The following is a 20,997-nucleotide window of genomic DNA, read 5'->3' as shown; positions in this document are numbered from 1 at the left end:
TATACATTTAATTTGAGCCTTTATTGTGGTGGTTTAAAAAAGTTTCTATGTTGCCTGCAGGCACTTTATTTTTGTGACTGTTCCTTTTAATTTTCGTTTAACTAGCTTCCTCATTTTTGCGTAGTTCCCCTTTCTGAAGTTAAATGCTACTGTGGTGGGCTTCTCTGGTTTTTCCCTCCCAACCCCCACAATGATGTAAATTTAATTATATTACGGTCACTATTACCAAGCAGTTCAGCTATATTCACCTCTTGGACCTGATCCTGTGCTCCACTTAGGACTAAATCAAGAATTGCCTCTCCCTTTGTGGGTTCCAGGACTAGCTGCTCCAAGAAGCAGTCATTAATGGTGTCTAGAAACTTTATTTTCCGAATCCCACCCTGAGGTGACATGTACCCAGTCAATATGGGAATAGCTGAAATCCCCCATTATTGTTGAGTTTTTTATTTTTATAGCTTCTCTAATCTCCCTGAGCATTTCACAATCACCATCACGCTCCTGGTCAGGGGGGTCAGTAGTATACTCCTACTGCTATATTCTTATTAGTCAAGCATGGAATTTCTATCCATAGAGAGTCTATGGTACTGTTTGATTCATTTAAGATTTTGACTCTATGCCTTCTTTCATATATAGTGCCGCTCCCTGACCAGCATGACCTGTTCTGTCATTTGTATATTTTGTACCCTGGTATTACAGTGTCCCATTGATTGTCATCCTTCCATCAAGTTTCTGTGATGCCTATTATATCAATATCTTTATTTAATACCAGGCAGCCAAGTTTGCTCATTGTAGTATTTAGATTTCTAGTATTTGTATACAAGCGCTTATAACATTTGTCAAGTTTTAGTTGTCTGCCTTCATACGATGTAATTGAATGGGACTCTTTCATCTGATGGTTTCTCTTCAGTTCTTACCTGTACTTTATCAGCTTCTCCTCTTTACCAGGATATAGAGAATCCCCATTAATAGCTCCTCCCCTACGTGATGTCTCTGTTCAAACTACGTTGCCCTGCACACCTATCAGTTTTTCCCCAGCCCTTAGTTTAAAAACGCTTCTACAACCTTTGTAAATTTGTGTCCCCCAAATTTGTGTCCCCTCTAGTGTGTCCCCCAAAGTCTCATCTATGCACCTCTCAGTCTTTCTTAGACTAAGACCTTTTTACAGCAAGCCACCTATCAGGACCAGGAGTATTCGGTTGCAGTACTCACTGAGGGAGTGTTGTGTTTTACCCAAAACCAATCTGATCACTATGGGTGTCCTGTGGGAAAAAGCTCCTGTGTTATTACACAGTGGGCTGATGGGTATTGGATAAAGACCGAAAGGGGAGGCCAACAGTGTGGGTGTAATGGTTCCTCCGCTTTTAGGGAAACTCTTACAAATAGTCTTACCACAAAAGAAAGGTTTGGAAATATAACTTGCCGTCCAGTTAATATCTCCAATGTAGCAAGCCAATGGTGGGTTTGTAGTGGTCCCTATGGCGAGTGTAATTTGAACGGCACAATTAGAAACGCCCCCACTTGTACCCAATGAGGAGGGTGGGATGCCCCCTTAGGGGCATATGAACTGTTTGGAAAAGCAGCCTTAAATATCCCAGGAATCCCCTTAAGAAACAGTCCTTACTGGGCCCTACAGGGTCACTGTTTTGTATGTGGCCGAAAGGCTTACAAGGTGCTGCCAGCCAACTGGACAGGTAGCTGTTATATAGCTCATGGAGTTCCGCATTTGTCCATAACTGCCACACTGCCCAAAGGAAAGATTAGAAATGCCCGAGACACCTCTGTTGAGTCACGAGAAAAGACCCTGCGGCGACTGACTGCAGCATTGGAGGGCAATGTGAAGAATTCCCTCACAACCGAGAAGCTTGTAGGGTGCTCTGTACTGGGAATAGCGCCACTGTTTACCGGGCCAGCCATGGCATGCATAGGCCGCTATACTGTAAGGCTGCAAATGATACTTGAGAAAGTGGCCTTAGAGTTAGAGGACTCGGTTAGTGATTTAGGATCAGCAGTAAAAACATTAAATAAAGAGGTACAGCAGCTCAGGACGTTTTCCCTCCAAAACAGGCTGGCTTTGGACTATCTCCTGGCATCCCAAGGAGGGGTTTGTACCCTCGTCGGGCCCCGATGTTGTGTATATGTAAATGATAGCAGTTATGAGATCTATGAAAAGGTGGTACAGACTGAGGCCCCATGCCATAGCCGGAGGACAGGTTGCCTATACTGCCCCAGAGAGCGATTGGTTGCAAACCTTGTTTTCAGGCTGGGGTTTGTCGTTTTGGCTTGGTGGTTTATTTAGCCTGCTATTGAAACTTCTCTTTCCTGTATTGCTTGTATTACTGGTATTATGCTGTGCAGTCTCATGTGTTAGGGCCCTTTTGCAAAAATTAATAAGTCATTCTCTTCAGGGCTATCACAAAGTGCTTATGCAAAGTCCTATTGTAAAGAAAGAAGTAGCCCAAGTGAGAAAACTCAGAGCTAAGGTTGTTGAATGTTCTCAAAGGAAGGAGTTGTTAGGGACACTGGGGCATGGCCACTAGGTAACTCGAGGGGATGGAAGACCACGAGTGTCGATGAAGCCCGCTCGCACTAGGCCCAAGTGTCCTCCCCCCGCCACCCCCACCCCCACCCCCCCCCCGGCGCCGCCCGCCTGGAGGCACACACAGCAGTTATGCTGAGGATCTGCAACAATATGCTGCAGAGTCAGACTGCCTGAAACCAAGCAAGGCCAAACAGGGCAGATATGGAGGAACAATGCTGAATAAAGCAGCTTTATGTATGGTTTAAGAAATGATACAGAGACCAAGGGAACTAGCTGGGAATTGGATTGGCTGGCTATATGGATACTTAGGGCAGCTTGCTATTGGATAGGTATGCTGGGAAAAAGGATGTATAAAAGTCTGTGTAACTGCCTGCTCTGTGTGCGGGATTTGAGATTCTATTCTCCCTGTACCTTTTTGTAGCTGCAAATAAACTTTTCTGCTTCTCCACCCCGTTGTGATTATTGGGTGTAGCACGCCGGCTAGCGAACCAACTCCAGCTGTTGTTTAGCCTCTCGGCACTGGGTGCCGGCAACAATCTCCACTGCTGAACTCGTATTTAGGGCTGACTAACAATTTTCCATCAAAACTGTTTTCTAATAGAAAATTGGATTTTTGATTCAATGCAAATTTTTGTGAAAAGTAGCTGTTTTCTATGGAAAATTTAGCCTTTTCATCAAAACAAGCACACAAACCCCCAAAAGTTTGCTGAAAATGCTGAAAAATTTAGTCTGAAAACTGAAAAATTTTGATTGAGAAATGTTGCCTCAGTGCCATAGTTCGGGGCCTCATGCCTTCTTTCTCCTCTGTGGACTGCGCCATACATTGCAGCAGGAGCTCCTGTGAATCACTGTGGCAGCTTAGCAAAAGGAAAGTCCATGGTGCATCATGGGAGATGTAGTCTGAACAGGTAGCCTAGCCCATAGAGAAGAATGGTGTCACAAGGCAGCCAAACTACAACTGCCATGGAGCATTTTTGAACTGATATTTTCAGTTTTTGATTTTTTTTTTGCTGAATTTAAATTTTCCATTTTAACTTCAGTGAGGGTGAAGAGTGAGGGTCCGTGCAGTGCATGGGAAGGGGTAGTGACTCAGAGAATAAATATATGCATGTGGGAGAAGGAAAGGGGGCAGGATTTCTGCCACTCCCCAGGAAGTTCAGAGTCCAGCTTCTCCTCCATTCCTAACCTGCTTTTACTGAGCCCAGATACAGCCGTGATCTCTGAGTGGGGAATGCGGGGGGTGGGCAGTTGGCCATTGCTGCTCCATAATCAACCTACAACATGTGTGGGGACCAGAAAATGGAATTTCTGCCATCCCTCTGACATGATTTTATATACCAGAGCTTTAGTATTTAGTTATGTGTGTGAGTGCACACTCTCTGTTGAGAATCTAGTTCTCTTTTCAGTCAGGATTTCCTTCTCTACTGTATGCTTCATTCTGCCTGTCATGAGTTCCAGTCGAAAAGGGGCGAAACAGGAGCTGCCAAAGCCACTGGAGCTAAGCAAAGGTAGGTTAGCAGATCCTCACGTGTATGTGTAATCTTCGGGGCCGGCCTGTGGGAGCCCCCAGAGAAGGTGAATGCCTAGGGCTGTCTCTGCCATCCAGAAAATGGTGGAGATGGAAACAACTTGGGAGTTTGTTTTATTTATATAGTTTTCGAAGCAAACTTAGTACTGGTTAAAGACGAAAGGGGCGTTAACTCTCCATTACCCTTTTGGTCCTCGCCTTCATTGCAGAGACATAAGCCACCAAACAGTCATCAGGTGATCACCTCCTTTGTTCTCCTGCTGCAGCCATCCCACCATCCGTACAGATTTCCGGAGATTTTATAGCTAGCTAGCTAGCTAGATAGATAGATAGATGGGGTATACGGAGATAGATAGATAGATGGATACTCTCCTTAGAATGAGCTCTCACTTCTTTCCTTCAAGAAGTTTCCTTGTGGTGTATAACGGCAGCCTTGGCATTGTCTTCTCAACTCATATAGGTCTAAAGCAGCTGTACCAGCACCAGTTGCTCTGTGATGCCATGTTAGTGTGTGAAGGAAGGAGATTCTCCTGTCACAGGTGGGTTTCTGTTTATCTATCTGCTGTCCTTGGCCTATGCTGGAGAGCAGAGCTCGGTATTCTGTGTTATCAAGGGAGCAGCAAAGGCTGCTGAGATGGGAGGATAAAGCAAACTGACATAGGAAAATCCCACATAGCAAGGAAATACCAAATGATAATTGTATCACCTCTCTTGGCCTTAAGACCCTACACCACTTCATACATCTCTTTCAATGACTGGCTTTTCCCCCCAGCAAGTAAACTTTCACCCAGTTTTGCAGCCGTCTTTCCCCAAGATAAAGCAGGCGATCTGATATTGCATAATTTTGCATGGAAAATACTTTGCAAAGGAAGATTAATCATAATAAATAAGAATAATAATAGTAATAATAGAGATGACTTTAAGAGATGGGGTTAGCATATCAGCACTGATCACAGCAATGATAAGGGAAGCCACAGGCTGTTCCAACTTCCCCATCACAACTGCTGGGATCCTGCCATTGCCAACATGGAGATGCTTGGAGGAAGTGTGACCGGCCTCTTGTGAATGAGCCTTACTCATACCATGGTGATAGGCACCTGGAAAATACCGGCAGCTTGGATAGACAGAGCTAATTTAGGGCTGCCCCTCACGGGGAGGAGGTCAGCACCCTGGGGCAGAACTTCAGTAACTCCAGTGGCCTCAGCCAGGAGAATCTCCTATGCAGGATATTCCCCTTCCCTAGATACACTAGCTTTATGGCCCCTTTACGCTTCCAGAGCAGAGTAAAGGGTCATAGCACAGTAGAAAATTGGGCCCCTCATCTTCCTGCTTCTTCTGATGACTGGCCTCCATTTTCCTATTACAAGTCTTGTCACTGGTGTGAGACCCTTCTCCTCCTATCTGTCTGGAACAGCTTCCTTCTGTCTCTTTACAGAATTTAATAGGACTGTGGCCAACAGGATTAAAACTATGGGGCGCGTCCTAATCTGTCGTAAATTGGCACCACTGAGAGGTGGAGTTATGATCATTTATACTGACTGAGGATCTGTCATTTAATAGGCTTCTATATAAATTACTCTAAAAATCGCTAGGATTTAATAGAAAATTAGGCCTTGCCTGTACATTTTTGGAGCCATCCTATACAATGTAGCAGACATGCAAGTATCTATTAAATTCTTTAGAATAGTTTAGAACTGCTATAGGAAGCTGACCATCCTCTGTAAAATTCCACAGGAGGTGTCCATAAGAATTGCTTCATCAGCTTTCCATTCTCTTTCCAAATTCTGCTGAAAGCCCCCCTCCCCCTCCCCGCCCCCCGGTCAATTGAGTTCGCTCTCTCCCTCTGTTGTTATTTCTATATCTACCCAGCTAGGGATTTAGCTGTGAAAGGCACTATGGAACATTAATGCGTATTATCAGATCCTACGTGCCCATGTCCACATGATAAATGATATTTCCACATTTGCAGCCTGTGAAATTTAATCTGCTGTAGATTTCTGCTCTGACAAGTTGCAGTTACCTTCCAAACCCTGAGCACCAGGTTCCTGCCCCAGGCAATGTCCAGCAAGCGACATTACAACCTGATTCAGATGCATTAAAGCAAGGAGTCCGTCTATAGCAGGGGTGGCCTGAGAAGGAGCCAGAATTTACCAATGTACATGGCCAAAGAGCCACAGTAATACGTCAGCAGCCCCGCATCAGCTCCCCTACCCTGCTCCCAGTGCCTCCCACCCACCAGCAGCCCTGCCAATCCGCACTTCCCCCCCCCCCGTCCCCACACCTCCCAATCAGCTCTTCCGTGGCGTGCAGGAGGCTCTGGGGGGGAGGAGGGAGAAGCAAGGGCACTGCAGGCTCAGAAGAGGGGGTGGGAAGGGGTGGAGTGGGGGTAGGGCCTCTGGCAGAGCCAGGGCTTGAGCAGTGAGCACCCCCGGCACATTGGAAAGTTGGCGCCTGTAGCTCCAGCCCTGGAGTCGGTGCCTAGACAAGGAGCCACATAATAACTTCTGAAGAGCCGCATGTGGGTCCGGAGCCACAGGTTGGCCACCCCTGGTCTTTAGGGCTATTGTTTCCAAAGCACGGTCGTTCTTCGAAATCCTCAGCATTTCATATACAAGAGAATAGAAAATTACAATAAATACATAAATAAATAAAATAAAAAGCTATTCCCCTGATGCCCTATATTGTGCTGCAGTGATGAACGGAAGTGTGATCCCGCCCTGCAGAGAAAGAGGGCTGGAGAGTCTCTTTCAGTGCCTACTTGTCCTTAGCAGTCAAACATATGGGGTCTTTTCTTTGTGGCCTAACAGGTGTTGCTGCTCAGGGTTTAGAGAGCATGGCTCCTTTAAAACCTTGCCCTGAGGTCCTGAGAGGAAGTGCTGAGTGTTCCCCAAAGAGGAAGTGCTGGTATGTGTGTCTGTAGCTCCAGACATGAGGAGGCCCACACATAACAAAGCAGCGAGAGCTGTCCGTAATCTGGGATGGACAGGGCATCCAGCCAGGGATGTCCCAGACAGGAGCCCAGAGGAGCGCCATGCCAGGAAGGAATCATCTGAGGAGGACAAACTCGGCCTGACCCAGCATCTGTTGCCCAGAGCTGTATGGGGCTGTGAATACTTGGGCGTATGACCTTGTACTGGGAATAAGGAGGGAGTAGGGAGGTTGTCACTCTCAGTGGGTTAGCAGAGAGCAGCAGAAGTTGGCGTCAGAGGGTTTTGTTGGGGAAAGTTTACTGGCACTGAAGATGACCAGGAGCACCAAGATTCACTGCTGAACTGGAACTCTGGCCAGAACTCTTGAACTGTGGGTCTAGGCACAGTGCTCAGCATCCATCCTTTTATATCAATAGTGGTGTCCCCCAGGGGTCTGTTCTGGGACCAGTCCTCTTCAACATACTCATAAATGATCTGGAAAAAGGGGTAAACAGTGAGGTGGCAAAATTTGCAGATGATACAAAACTACTCAAGATAGTTAAGTCCCAGGCAGACTGCGAAGAGCTACAAAAGGATCTCACAGATTTGTGCCTGGGCAACAAATTGGCATACGAAAGTCAATGTTGATAAATGCAAAGTAATGCACATTGGAAAACATCATCCCAACTATACAAATAAAATGAGGGGCTCTAAATTAGCTGTTACCACTCAAGAAAGAGATCTTGGAGTCATTGTGGCTAGTTCTCTGAAAATATCCACTCAATGTGCAGCGGCAGTCAAAAAAGCCAACAGAATGTTGGTAATCATTAAGAATAGAGAATAGATAATAAGACAGAAAATATCGTATTGCCTCTGTATAAATCCATGGTACGTCCACATCTTGAATCCTGCGTGCAGATGTATTCGCCCCGTCTCAAAAAAGATATATTGGAATTGGAAAAGGATCAGAAGAGGGCAACAAAAATGATTAGGAAAAAGAAAAGGAGCACTTTTCTTTTTCCTAATAGTTTTTGTTGCCCTCAGTGGTTTGAGCATTGGCCTGCTAAACCCAGGGTTGTGAGTTCAATCCTTGAGGGGGCCATTTAGGGATCGGGGCAAAAATTGGGGATTGGTCCTGCTTTGAGCGGGGGGTTGGACTAGATGACCTCCTGAGGTCCCTTCCAACCCTGATATTCTATGATTCTATGATTCACTTGTGGCACCTTTAGAGACTCACAAATTTATTTGAACATAAGCTTTCGTGAGTTACATATCACTTCATCGGATGTATTCAGTGAAAAATACAGTGGGGAGATTTATATACACAGAGAACATGAAACAATGGGTGTTACCATACACACTGTAACGAGAGGTTTCAGAGTAACAGCCGTGTTAGTCTGTATTCGCAAAAAGAAAAGGAGTACTTGTAGCACCTTAGAGACTAACCAATTTATTTGAGCATGAGCTTTCGTGAGCTACAGCTCACTTCATCAGAACGAGAGTGATCAGGTAAGGTGACAGAGGAACAGCCGTGTTAGTCTGTATTCGCAAAAAGAAAAGGAGTACTTGTGGCACCTTAGAGAGTAACCAATTTATTTGAGCATGAGCTTTCGTGAGCTACAGCTCACTTCATCAGATGTATACCGTGGAAACTGCAGCAGACTTTATATACACACAGAGAATATGAAACAATACCTCCTCCCACCCCACTGTCCTGCTGGTAATAGCTTATCTAAAGTGATCAACAGGTGGGCCATTTCCAGCACAAATCCAGGTTTTCTCACCCTCCACCCCCCCCACACAAATTCACTCTCCTGCTGGTGCTAGCCCATCCAAAGTGACAACTCTTTACATAATCAAGTCGGGCTATTTCCTGCATAGATCCAGGTTTTCTCACATCCCCCCCACCCCCATACACACACAAACTCACTCTCCTGCTGGTAATAGCTCATCTAAACTGACCACTCTCCAAGTTTAAATCCAAGTTAAACCAGAACATCGGGGGGGGGGGGGGGGTAGGAAAAAACAAGAGGAAACAGGCTACCTTGCATAATGACTTAGCCACTCCCAGTCTCTATTTAAGCCTAAATTAATAGTATCCAATTTGCAAATGAATTCCAATTCAGCAGTTTCTCGCTGGAGTCTGGATTTGAAGTTTTTTTGTTTTAAGATAGCGACCTTCATGTCTGTGATTGCGTGACCAGAGAGATTGAAGTGTTCTCCGACTGGTTTATGAATGTTATAATTCTTGACATCTGATTTGTGTCCATTTATTCTTTTACGTAGAGACTGTCCAGTTTGACCAATGTACATGGCAGAGGGGCATTGCTGGCACATGATGGCATATATCACATTGGTGGATGTGCAGGTGAACGAGCCTCTGATAGTGTGGCTGATGTTATTAGGCCCTGTGATGGTGTCCCCTGAATAGATATGTGGGCACAGTTGGCAACGGGCTTTGTTGCAAGGATAGGTTCCTGGGTTAGTGGTTCTGTTGTGTGGTATGTGGTTGCTGGTGAGTATTTGCTTCAGGTTGCGGGGCTGTCTGTAGGCAAGGACTGGCCTGTCTCCCAAGACTTGTGAGAGTGTTGGGTCATCCTTTAGGATAGGTTGTAGATCCTTAATAATGCGTTGGAGGGGTTTTAGTTGGGGGCTGAAGGTGACCGCTCGTGGCGTTCTGTTATTTTCTTTGTTAGGCCTGTCCTGTAGTAGGTAACTTCTGGGAACTCTTCTGGCTCTATCAATCTGTTTCTTTACTTCTGCAGGTGGGTATTGTAGTTGTAAGAAAGCTTGACAGAGATCTTGTAGGTGTTTGTCTCTGTCTGAGGGGTTGGAGCAAATGCGGTTGTATCGCAGAGCTTGGCTGTAGACGATGGATCGTGTGGTGTGGTCAGGGTGAAAGCTGGAGGCATGCAGGTAGGAATAGCGGTCAGTAGGTTTCCGGTATAGGGTGGTGTTTATGTGGCCATTGTTTATTAGCACTGTAGTGTCCAGGAAGTGGATCTCTTGTGTGGACTGGACCAGGCTGAGGTTGGTGGTGGGATGGAAATTGTTGAAATCATGGTGGAATTCCTCAAGGGCTTCTTTTCCATGGGTCCAGATGATGAAGATGTCATCAATATAGCGCAAGTAGAGTAGGGGCTTTAGGGGACGAGAGCTGAGGAAGCATTGTTCTAAATCAGCCATAAAAATGTTGGCATACTGTGGGGCCATGCGGGTACCCATAGCAGTGCCGCTGATCTGAAGGTATACATTGTCCCCAAATGTGAAATAGTTATGGGTAAGGACAAAGTCACAAAGTTCAGCCACCAGGTTAGCCGTGACATTATCGGGGATAGTGTTCTTGACAAAGTCCATCTTTGTGTGGAATGTTTGCAAATTTCCAGTTTGCAAATTAATTCCAATTCAGCAGTCTCTCGTTGGAGTCTGTTTCTGAAGTTTTTTTGTTGAAGTATTGCCACTTTTAGGTCTGTAATTGAGTGACCAGAGGGATTGAAGTGTTCTCCAACTGGTTTTTGAATGTTATAATTCTTGACCTCTGATTTGTGTCCATTTATTCTTTTACACAGAGACTGTCCAGTTTGACCAATGTACATGGCAGAGGGGCATTGCTGGCACACGATGGCATATATGACATTGGTAGATGTGTAGGTGAACAAGCCTCTGATAGTGTGGCTGATGTGAGTATTTGCTTCACTCAAAAGCAACCACACACCACACAACAGAACCGCTAACCCAGGAACCTATCCTTGCAACAAGGCCCCTTGCCAGCTGTGTCCACATATCTATTCAGGGGACACCATCCCTGGGCCCAATCACATCAGCCACAATATCAGAGGCTCGTTCACCTGCACATCTATCAATGTCATATATGCCATCATGTGCATCAAAGTCTTAGATATATTAGAATTGGAAAAGACACAGAGAAGGGCAATAACAATGACCAGGGGGATGGAACAGCTTCCATAAAATATGAGATTAAAAAGACTTGGACTGTTTAGCTTAGAAAAGAGATGACTTGGTAGAAGTCTAAAAAATCATGAATGGTGCGGAGAATGTGAAGAAGGAAGTTTTAATTATCCCTCTAAATAACACAAGAACTTGGGGTCACCAGATAAAATTAATAGACAGCATGTTTAAGACAAACGAAAGGAAATACTTCTTCACAAAATGCATACTCTATCAGAAACTTGTTGCCATGGGATGTTATGAAAGCCAAAAGTATAATTCAGTTCAAAATTGAATTAGTAACTTCATGGAGGATAGATTCATCAATGGACATTAGCCAAGACTGTCAGGGACACAACTCCATAGTATCATAGAATATCAGGGTTGGAAGGGACCTCAGGAGGTCATCTAGTCCAACCCCCTGCTCAAAGCAGGATCAATCCCCAACTAAATTATCCCAGCCAGGGCTTTGTCAAGCCTGACCTTAAAACCCTCAAAGGAAGGAGATTCCACCACCTCCCTAGGTGACCCATTCCAGTGTTTCACCACCCTCCTAGTGAAAACGTTTTTCCTAATATCCAACCTAAACCTCCTTCACTGCAACTTGAGGCCATTACGCCTTGTTCTGTCATCTGCTACCACTGAGAACAGTCTAGAGCCATCCTCTTTGGAACCCCCTTTCAGGTAGATGAAAGCAGCCGTCAAATCCCCCCTCATTCTTCTCTTCCGCAGACTAAACAATCCCAGCTCCCTCAGCCTCTCCTCATAAGTTATGTGTTCCAGTCTCTTAATCATTTTTTTTGCCCTCCGCTGGACGTTTTCCAATTTTTCCACATCTCCTTGTAGTGTGAGGCCCAAAACTGGACACAGTACTCCAGATGAGGCCTCACCAATGTCGAATAGAGGGGAACGATCACGTCCCTCGATCTGCTGGCAGTGCCCCTACTTATACATCCCAAAATGCCATTGGCCTTCTTGGCAACAAGGGCACACTGTTGACGCATATCCAGCTTCTTGTCCACTGTAACCCGTAGGTCCTTTTCTGCAGAACTGCTGCCGAGCCATTCGGTCCCTAGTCTGTAGCGGTGCCTCGGATTCTTCCGTCCTAAGTGCAGGACTCTGCGCTTGTCCTTGTTGAACCTCATCACATTTCTTTTGGCCCAATCCTCTAATTTGTCTCGATCCCTCTGTAACCTATCCCTACCCTCCAGCGTATCTACCTCTCCTCCCAGTTTAGTGTCATCTGCAAACTTGCTGAGGGTGCAATCCACACCATCCTCCAGATCATTAATGAAGATATTGAACAAAACGGGTCCGAGAACCGACCCTTGGGGCCCTCCACCTGATACCGGCTGCCAACGAGACATGGAGCCATTGATCACTACCCACTGAGCCCAACAATCTAGCCAGCTTTCTATCCACCTTATAGTCCATTCATCCAGCCCATACTTCTTTAACTTGCTGACAAGTATACTGTGGGAGACCGTGTCAAAAGCTTTGCTAAAGTCAAGGAACAACACGTCCACTGCTTTCCCCTCATCCACAGAGCCAGTTATCTCGTCATAGAAGGCAATTAGATTAGTCAGGCATGACCTGCCCTTGATGAATCCATGCTGACTGTTCCTGATCACTTTCCACTCCTCTATGTGCTTCGGAATTGATTCCTTGAGGACCTGCTCCATGATTTTTCCAGGGACTGAGGTGAGGCTGACTGGGCTGTAGTTCCCAGGATCCTCCTCCTTCCCTTTTTTAAAGATGGGCACTACATTAGCCTTTTTCCAGTTGTCCGGGACCTCCCCCGATCGCCATGAGTTTTCAAAGATAATGGTCAATGGCTCCGCAGTCACATCCGCCAACTCCTTTGGCCCTCTCGGATGCAGCGCATTCGGCCCCATGGACTTGTGCTCGTCCAGCTTTTCTAAATAGGCCCGAACCACTTCTTTCTCCACAGAGAGCTGGTCACCTCCTCCCCATGCTGTGCTGCCCAGTGCAGTAGTCTGGGAGCTGAGCTTGTTCGTGAAGACAGAGGCAAAAAAAGCATTGAGTACATTAGCTTTTTCCACATCCTCTGTCACTAGGTTGCCTCCCTCATTCAGTAAGGGGCCCATTCTCCAGGTGTCCCTGTATCCCCAACTGCCAGAAGCATCTGGTACTGGCCACTCTCAGAGATCGTATACTGGGCTAAGTGAACTGTTGATCTGGCTCAGTATGGCCATTCTTATGTTCCAAAGGAAAATCAGACCCCAGGGAATCACCAACACAATTTCCTGCAACTCCTGGGTTGGTCCTTTCGGACATTTCTTTCCAGCGCACTAGATTTTGCAGGATGTTCTGCATTTCATGTGAATTGACCTCCCTTGTTGTACAGTGCTGCCAAGAAAGCTAATATTTCACAAGTAGGAAAGAGACTGACTCTTTGATGAGGGAGTGTGTATGGAATGGTGTTTTGGGCGGGAAATCATAGGTTTTAATCTTACTTTTTCCACTCACTGTTGTTTACATTTTTGTGGACTTACTTTTGAACATGGCTTCATACCCATCACTCCTAGTAAAGAGGCAAAGTCATTCTCTCCATGGTTCTGGCAGAATTAAGACTAGATTCCAGGTCTTTACTATAACACCTGCTGACTATGAAGGTGCCAATTCTATGTTCCTGTCTGTAACCACTACTTTAATCACTAGACAATACTTTCCTCCTAAAGTCAGGACAATAATTTAGGGACTCTGATACCCAATATTCCACTGGTGTGTAGAAAATAGTTTTGTAGTGCCTTGTCGAAGTGTATGTTCTGACCTACCTCCAGCAGCTGGTCTACCTCTTAGTTCACATGTTAGCTCAAGTGGTAAAGCTCTGTGTTTGGGATTTAAAGATCCTGGGTTCAAACCTTGCTTGTTGATGTTCCCAACTTTATGGTTACATATAATAGATGTTTTTCCAGTTTTTGTTTTAAAAAGGGGTTATTTAATGTACACAGTGAGAAACATCCGTAAACACAGGTTTTATTGTTTGGAACTATTGTTTGCTCTCTTCCTGCAGAGTATTGCTAGCAGCTGTCAGTCCTTACTTTAAGGACGTTTTCACGAGCTTCGGCAAAGAATCCCAGGGTGGAGAAGTTGTGCTGCAGGATATGGCTCCCTTCATCCTCCAAAGCATTTTACAATATATCTACACAGAAGAGCTATCACTTAGTCTGGAGACAGCCCCAGAGGTGTTTGCAGCAGCCAGCAAGCTACAGATCCGCCCCCTAGTGGAGATCTGCTGCAGGTAACATGAAAGGACCTGCAGTCTTATGAGTCTGCTTTAGGATGAAATAAATGTGTGTTTTAATGGTCTCGTAAGGTAACACCAAGCATCAATACAATTAATTTAAAACTCAGCTCATCACACTCAGGGTGGTTTAGACATGATCCAAGAAACTTTCACAGAAAATGCCTGTTCAAATTCAGCCCTGGGCAAGTGTGATGAAATGTCACAGCCATGTAAATAGCTGTTCTGAGTAAAACGAGCTGTGGGTATCGGCCTGATTTTCAAGGGAAAGAGGATGAAATCACCATGATAATAATACCTTCCTCTTATATACAGCCTTTCATCAGGAGGTCTCAAAGTTATCGGTCTCAACAGAGGGATGACTTGGATTCCTATAGATCAGTTAGCCTGACTTCTATCCTGAGCAAATCAATGGAACAACTGATACAGGACTCTGTTATTTAAGAAGTAAAGGATAGCAGTATAATTAATTCGAACTATTGACTGACAGAACATAGATCTTGTCCAACAAATTTGTTCTTTTCCAAGATTACAAGTCTGGTTGATAAAGGTAACTGTGTTGACTGATAGATTATATCTGGATTTCTGTAAAGTGTTGGACTTAGTACCACATTCTGACTGGAAAACTATCTCTAAAGAAAAGCAGGATGGCACATATTGAGAAAGTTGCCTAACTGACGAATCTCAAAATGTAAATGTAAGTTTGGATTCATCATGAAGTGGGGAGTGCTCCGAGTGGGGTTATCAGGGGCTGGTTCTTGGCCCCAGTTCAATATTTTTATCAATGATCTTGAAGAAAATATATAAACATTGCTGATAACATTTGCATATGACAGAGATTGGCGAAGTGGTAACGAATGATGAGGACAGGGCAGTCATACAAAGCAATCTGGGTCACTTGGTGAGCTAGGTCCATTCAAATAAAATGGGTTTAACGGCGCTAAATGCAAGGGCATACATCCAGGAACAAAGAATGCAGGGCACACCTACAGGCTGGGGAACTGTATTCTGGAAAGCAGGTCATTCTGACAATTACTTAGGGTCATTGTACAGCACCAAATGAACATGTGTTTGATGTAATGCTGTTGCTAAAAGGACTAACACAATACTTGGTTATATTAACAGGGGACTATCCAGCAACGGTAGGGATGCGGTATTCCCTCTGTATACAGCATAGATGAGACCACTCTGGAATGTTTTAAGTATTAATAATTAAAGACTGATGGGAACAGGGGCACTAGGTCTCCTCTTGGTTGCCCAAACCACCAAGCTATAGAGTCAGTCTCACTTACTGTCGCTCTCTGGCCCAATTAATCTTGAATGATTTAATCCAAAGTGGAACAGCTTCAACAAAAGAGATTGAGGGCATCTCACATTAGCATTTGCCTGAGAGCTTTGGAAGACATGGTTCAAATCCTTTCTTCCCTCAGACAGAGCGGGGACTGAACCCTGGCCTGAGTGCTCTGACTAAACCAGAGTTTCTCAAAGCTGAGCCCTCCCACTGCTCCCTTTAGGAAAATGAAACCACCATGCCTCCCTGCAACTCTGACCAATGGTGTTACAGGTAGATCAACTGAATTTTAATGAAATGAAATGAAGTTGAATTTTAAAATGTCTCAAATGTTATTGCCCTGTCCCTGCTCCCTGGCCTCATGTCTGACACAACAATGAGCAGTCCCTCAGAGCAGATTGTGAAGATCTTCATAGTCTGATTCTTCTTCGCCTTTCTTAGATGCTTTAATGAGCAATGAACTAGTTAACAATGTTGACATTAAAGTATCATCATTGGCACATGAATTAACGGCCAGTGAAATGGAAGTGGCCGTTCATGCCTGCAGAGGACACGGTAACTCAGGCATCAGTTACACATGCCTGGGTGATGTTTTGAAAGTTGTCTTCATAACCATAACATTGACTTTTTTTTTTAAAAGTGAAGTTGAGCCAGTGGAGAGTGAATGAGAGACTTGTCCACATCCCTAGCTAGTCCTGCAGGGGTACCCCACATTTTGGGACACACTGGAATACTTGATCACACTGGCCCTTTTTGTCTTTAAAAAGCTATGCAATCTAAGTAAGCATGGGTTTAATAGGCCGTGAAGACATCCCTGTCATCCCCCAAAATATGATCTAGGTGAGGCAGAGGTTGTGGTGAGAGGAGTTTGTGTGGGGGCCAGCATGGGGTCTTTGTGTACTTGTGCTTTTGAGCTGCCATTCTGGAGCCTTTTGCCTGAAATAAATTCACTAACTCAGTTACAATTGACTGGCCATAAAAGCAATGCTGCCACCCTAATGTTGGGGTGTCAAACTCAGGAGAAAGTTTTCTCATGTAGTTTGCTTGTAAATTGCGTCTTGTGGCCCCCCTAACGTGGCTCGTCTACATCGAGGGTAATACCTATTACTAGTATTGTCAGCTAATATTGTCATGCTCAGGGTCTAACTGGTCACCATATTTGGGGTTGGAAAGGAATTTCCACCCGGGTCAGATTGGCAGAGACCCTGGAGGTTTTTTGCCTCCCTCTGCAGCATGGGGCACGGGTCACTTGCAGGTTTAAACTAATGTGAATGGCGAATTCTCTCTAACTTGAAGTCTTTAAACCATGATTTGAGGACATCAGCAACTCAGCCAGAGGTTAGGGGGCTATTACAGGAGTGGGTGGGCGAGGTTCTGTGGCCTGCAATGTGCAGGAGGTCAGACTAGATGAGCATGATGGTCCTTCTGACCTTAAAGTCTAGGAGTCTATGAGCTAATGAGGTCCTCCTCTTTAAACTCAAGTACTAGAGGTCTGTTCTTTGGTGCTGAGGTCTCTGGGTTCAAACCCTGCTGATGACCTATCCTGGGGTCATAACAATCACGGATGCATTCCCAGGGATGTTTATTTCCTTTTCTCCTCCCAGGTTCCTTCTGAAGAACATTTCCATGCAGAACTGCATTGGGCTTTACAGACTGGCTCAGGCTTACAACCACCAAGCTCTCTATTATGCTACCATGCAGCTCATCGTCCTAAACTTTGGAAGGTTCTGTGAGGATGATGACTTTTTGAGTCTGGACCTCAGCAGTTTAATCACCATCTTGTCTTCAGACGACCTTACAGTTGCTTCTGAGTTAGAAGTCTACCTGGCTGTGCGACGCTGGATACAGTTTCAACCCACCACAGGCCACACCCTCCTCAATGAGCTGATGAGGCATGTCCGGCTGCCCCTCCTGACAGATAGTGAGGTTGTAGAGGTGCAGCTGGATTCAGAACGGTATGGGGATGTTCAGCTTCTCTGGAAGCAGCTGGACAGTGAAGAGAGGTTGCAGGAGAGCGGGGGACTCAGACAAGGCATGTCTGATGAACTGATAATGTGTGTAGATTCAACGATGTGGGAGGACCAAGAGTTGGAGAATGAAGCTTTTCTGATGGGCTCTTATGATCCTCATGCTGAAAAGTGGGAAAAGCTCACAGGCTTGAAATCTTTGACACATCCAGCCTGTGTGGCACTTGGAGACAAGCTCTATGTATCTGGAGGCATCTACAGGAATTCTTATTCAGATGCTTTGTATGAGTTCAACTCTTTTAATGGCCAGTGGACACAGCTCCCTTCAATGTCCGTGCCCCGTGCTACACATGGATTCCTAATCTGTAACCAGAGGCTGTATGCTATGGGAGGCTGGTGTGGATTTCATGAGTTCCTCAATTCTGCAGAATGCTTTGACCTAGCAGAGCAGATATGGACTCCCATCTCTAGGATGCCTTTTGTTCTGAGCCGTTCTGCCTCCACAGTGCTCAAGAAGAAACTATACTTACTAGGGGGAGCAACAGGCCTGACTGGTTATTGGCAATTTCATAGAGGGCTTCTGATCTATGAAGTTAGCTCGGACACATGGACTCAGGTGTCTCTGGACAATGGGTTCTTTTCAGCGGGTGCTGTTGCCATGAATAATGGGATATACATTATAGGTGGGTATGCTGAAAAGAGAGCCAGAGAGTGGGCTGAGGGGGGTCTCATACCAGAAAACCGCCACTGCACTAGAAAGTGTTTCTTTATCTCTGATGATGGCAGCATGAATGAGGAGGTGATCGTTCCAAAACTGCCAAAGGCAATTGCTAATGCTGCAGTGGTCCATTGGGAAAAGAGGATCTACGTCTTGGGTGGGGAAAATTTAACCCAATGTTATAAAACAATTTATTATTGGGAACCTGGTGAGCCCAGGTGGAGCAAATGTCCAGAAGATATCCCTGTATTTTCTGAAGGTGTCAGCGGATTTGGTTGTACAACGCTGAAGAGACCCAAAAAGGAGATCCTGTCCCTTTTTCAAAAGACATCGGTAGCCCTGATAGGTGTTGTTGGGAAATAGCTGCCTCTTAATATTTCCTTTTAGTTAGCTTTGAATAAACATAAATAGTGGAGCAAGAAACAAACTATGATTAAATCTTGAGCACGAACATAATTACACAGGGTAATGTGGACTCACAACTGACACTAGCAAAAAGCTTACGACACTGTAAAAACACAGCCTGCTCCAGAAAGGCTGTGCCACATCAGTGGGGCATGATATTTCTTGCAAAAGGCTTTCTCCTGATTGAATTTGCCTGTGTTAGAGGTCAGAAAACTTCTGTATAAAGGGAGCAAATTTACAGAATGTTGAAGTATGTAACTGTGACCTGTAGTTTCTAGATGGATGGCCTTGCACATGGTTGTATTAAAATGCATCTTGGTCAAAAGGTCTGGTTGGAATTATATCCTGGAAAGCAATGACTCTGGAAAGGACTCAGTGGTCAGGAAGATAACCATTGGACTATGAGCGCCCAGTGTGATATGGTGGCTAAGAAAGCTACTGTGATTTTTGAAAGTATAAACAGGAAACGATTGAGTAAGAGTAGCGAGGTGGTAAAAATCTGTTGTAAAAATCACAAGGGAAACAATTCCTAGACTATTGTATCTAGTCGTCGTGTCTGAATTTCAAAAAAGAAGCTGAAAAATTAGAAAGTGTTCAGAAAAGAGCTACAGGAATGATTTGAAGTCTGGAAAACCTGTCTTTACAGGGAAAGATTTAGGAAGCTCAATCTATTTAGATTATCAAAGAGAAGACTCAGAGGTGATGTGATCATGGTCTATAAGGTCTTTACGGGGAGAAGATTTCCGATAGATGAGGGCTCTTTAATTTAGCAGACAGAGGGCTAAGAAGAGCCAACAATTGGAAGCCGAAGCTAGATAACTTCCGGATAGACATAAGGCATTCTTTTAAACAGTGAGGGTAGTTAACCGTTGGAACAATTTACCACAGGATGTAGTGGATTCTCCATCACTTGGCGTCTTTAATTCAAGACTGGATATTTCTTTCTGAAAGATACATTTTAGCTCAGCCAGAATTTTTAGGCTAGATGTAGGAGTAAATTCTACGGCCCATGTTAGACAGGCGGTCAGAGTAGATGATCCTAATGATCCATTCGGGCACTAAGTACTATGAATGGTGACAACATCAAGAGAAACACACGTGCCACTCTCTGGAAGAATGTGAAAAATCTCAAAGCCATTTCTCTCGGAAATTCACATTTCTGAACTTTGAAACAGCTGGTGGAGGAGGATGAGGTTGTACTAAATAAAACTTCCTTTTGTGTAGATTAGGCACTAGGCTGGGAATCAGGAGGACCAGAGGTGTATCTCCACGTCTGTCCCTATCTGGTGGAACTCAAACTCAGTGATACTTATATAGAACTTTAGGAACATTGGCCCATTTTCAGATGTGCATAACTGGATGCGCATCCAGCTGTACATCTTCTCTACTGATGCCTCAGTCTGAGACAGTTCATCATATTTGCCACCTTAGGTGTGGGACTCTCCCTCATGTTCTCTGCAGTGACGACCCAATGCAAAGAATTCACTTAGCGTCTCTGCAATGGCCTTGTCTTCCTTGAGTATTCCCTTTAGCACCTCGATTGTCCAGTGGCCCCACTGATTGTTTGGCAGGCTTCCTGCTTCTGATGTACTTACAATAAATTTGCTGCTAGTTTTTGGGTTCATAGGTAGTTTTTCTTCAAATTCTTTCTTGGCCTGCCTTCTTATACTTTTATACTTGATGTGCCAGAATTTACGCTCCTTTCAATTTTCCTTACTAGGATTTGACTTCCAATTTGTAAGAGATGCATTCTTGCCTCTAACCACTTCTTTTACTTTGGCGGTAGGCACGATGGCTTTTTTTTTTTTTTGGTTCTCATACTGTTCTTTTTAATTTGGGGTATACATTTAATTTGAGCCTTTATTGTGGTGGTTTAAAAAAGTTTCTATGTTGCCTGCAGGCACTTTATTTTTGTGACTGTTCCTTTTAATTTTCGTTTAACTAGCTTCCTCATTTTTGCGTAGTTCCCCTTTCTGAAGTTAAATGCTACTGTGGTGGGCTTCTCTGGTTTTTCCCTCCCAACCCCCACAATGATGTAAATTTAATTATATTACGATCACTATTACCAAGCAGTTCAGCTATATTCACCTCTTGGACCTGATCCTGTGCTCCACTTAGGACTAAATCAAGAATTGCCTCTCCCTTTGTGGGTTCCAGGACTAGCTGCTCCAAGAAACAGTCATTAATGGTGTCTAGAAACTTTATTTTCCGAATCCCACCCTGAGGTGACATGTACCCAGTCAATATGGGAATAGCTGAAATCCCCCATTATTGTTGAGTTTTTTATTTTTATAGCTTCTCTAATCTCCCTGAGCATTTCACAATCACCATCACGCTCCTGGTCAGGGGGGTCAGTAGTATACTCCTACTGCTATATTCTTATTAGTCAAGCATGGAATTTCTATCCATAGAGAGTCTATGGTA

At 44.7% G+C, this 20,997-nt stretch overlaps 1 protein-coding gene across 1 annotated transcript; it reads left to right on the top strand.

The window, feature by feature from the left end:
* Positions 1–3,701: 3,701 nt before the first annotated feature.
* Positions 3,702–20,413, top strand: LOC142069550 (kelch-like protein 28). The gene is made up of 4 exons (XM_075121101.1): positions 3,702–4,047; positions 4,528–4,606; positions 13,962–14,189; positions 17,088–20,413. Exons 1-4 carry the CDS (start codon positions 3,771–3,773, stop codon positions 18,529–18,531), a joined length of 2,028 nt encoding a protein of 675 aa, XP_074977202.1. The 5' UTR covers positions 3,702–3,770; the 3' UTR covers positions 18,532–20,413.
* The last annotated feature ends 584 nt before the right edge of the window (positions 20,414–20,997 follow it).

Source organism: Caretta caretta, chromosome 18 (genome assembly GCF_965140235.1).
Source record: "Caretta caretta isolate rCarCar2 chromosome 18, rCarCar1.hap1, whole genome shotgun sequence".
Taxonomy (NCBI): Eukaryota; Metazoa; Chordata; order Testudines; family Cheloniidae; genus Caretta; species Caretta caretta.
This window is presented reverse-complemented; position numbering and strand designations above follow the sequence as displayed.

Coding starts and splice junctions, on each gene's coding strand:
- LOC142069550 (XM_075121101.1), top strand. CDS start 3,771: ATGCGGGGGGTGGGCAGTTGGCCATTGCTGCTCCATAATCAACCTACA. Junction 4,607..13,961: donor AGGAGATTCTCCTGTCACAG/GTGGGTTTCTGT, acceptor CTCTTCCTGCAG/AGTATTGCTAGCAGCTGTCA. Junction 14,190..17,087: donor CTAGTGGAGATCTGCTGCAG/GTAACATGAAAG, acceptor TTCTCCTCCCAG/GTTCCTTCTGAAGAACATTT.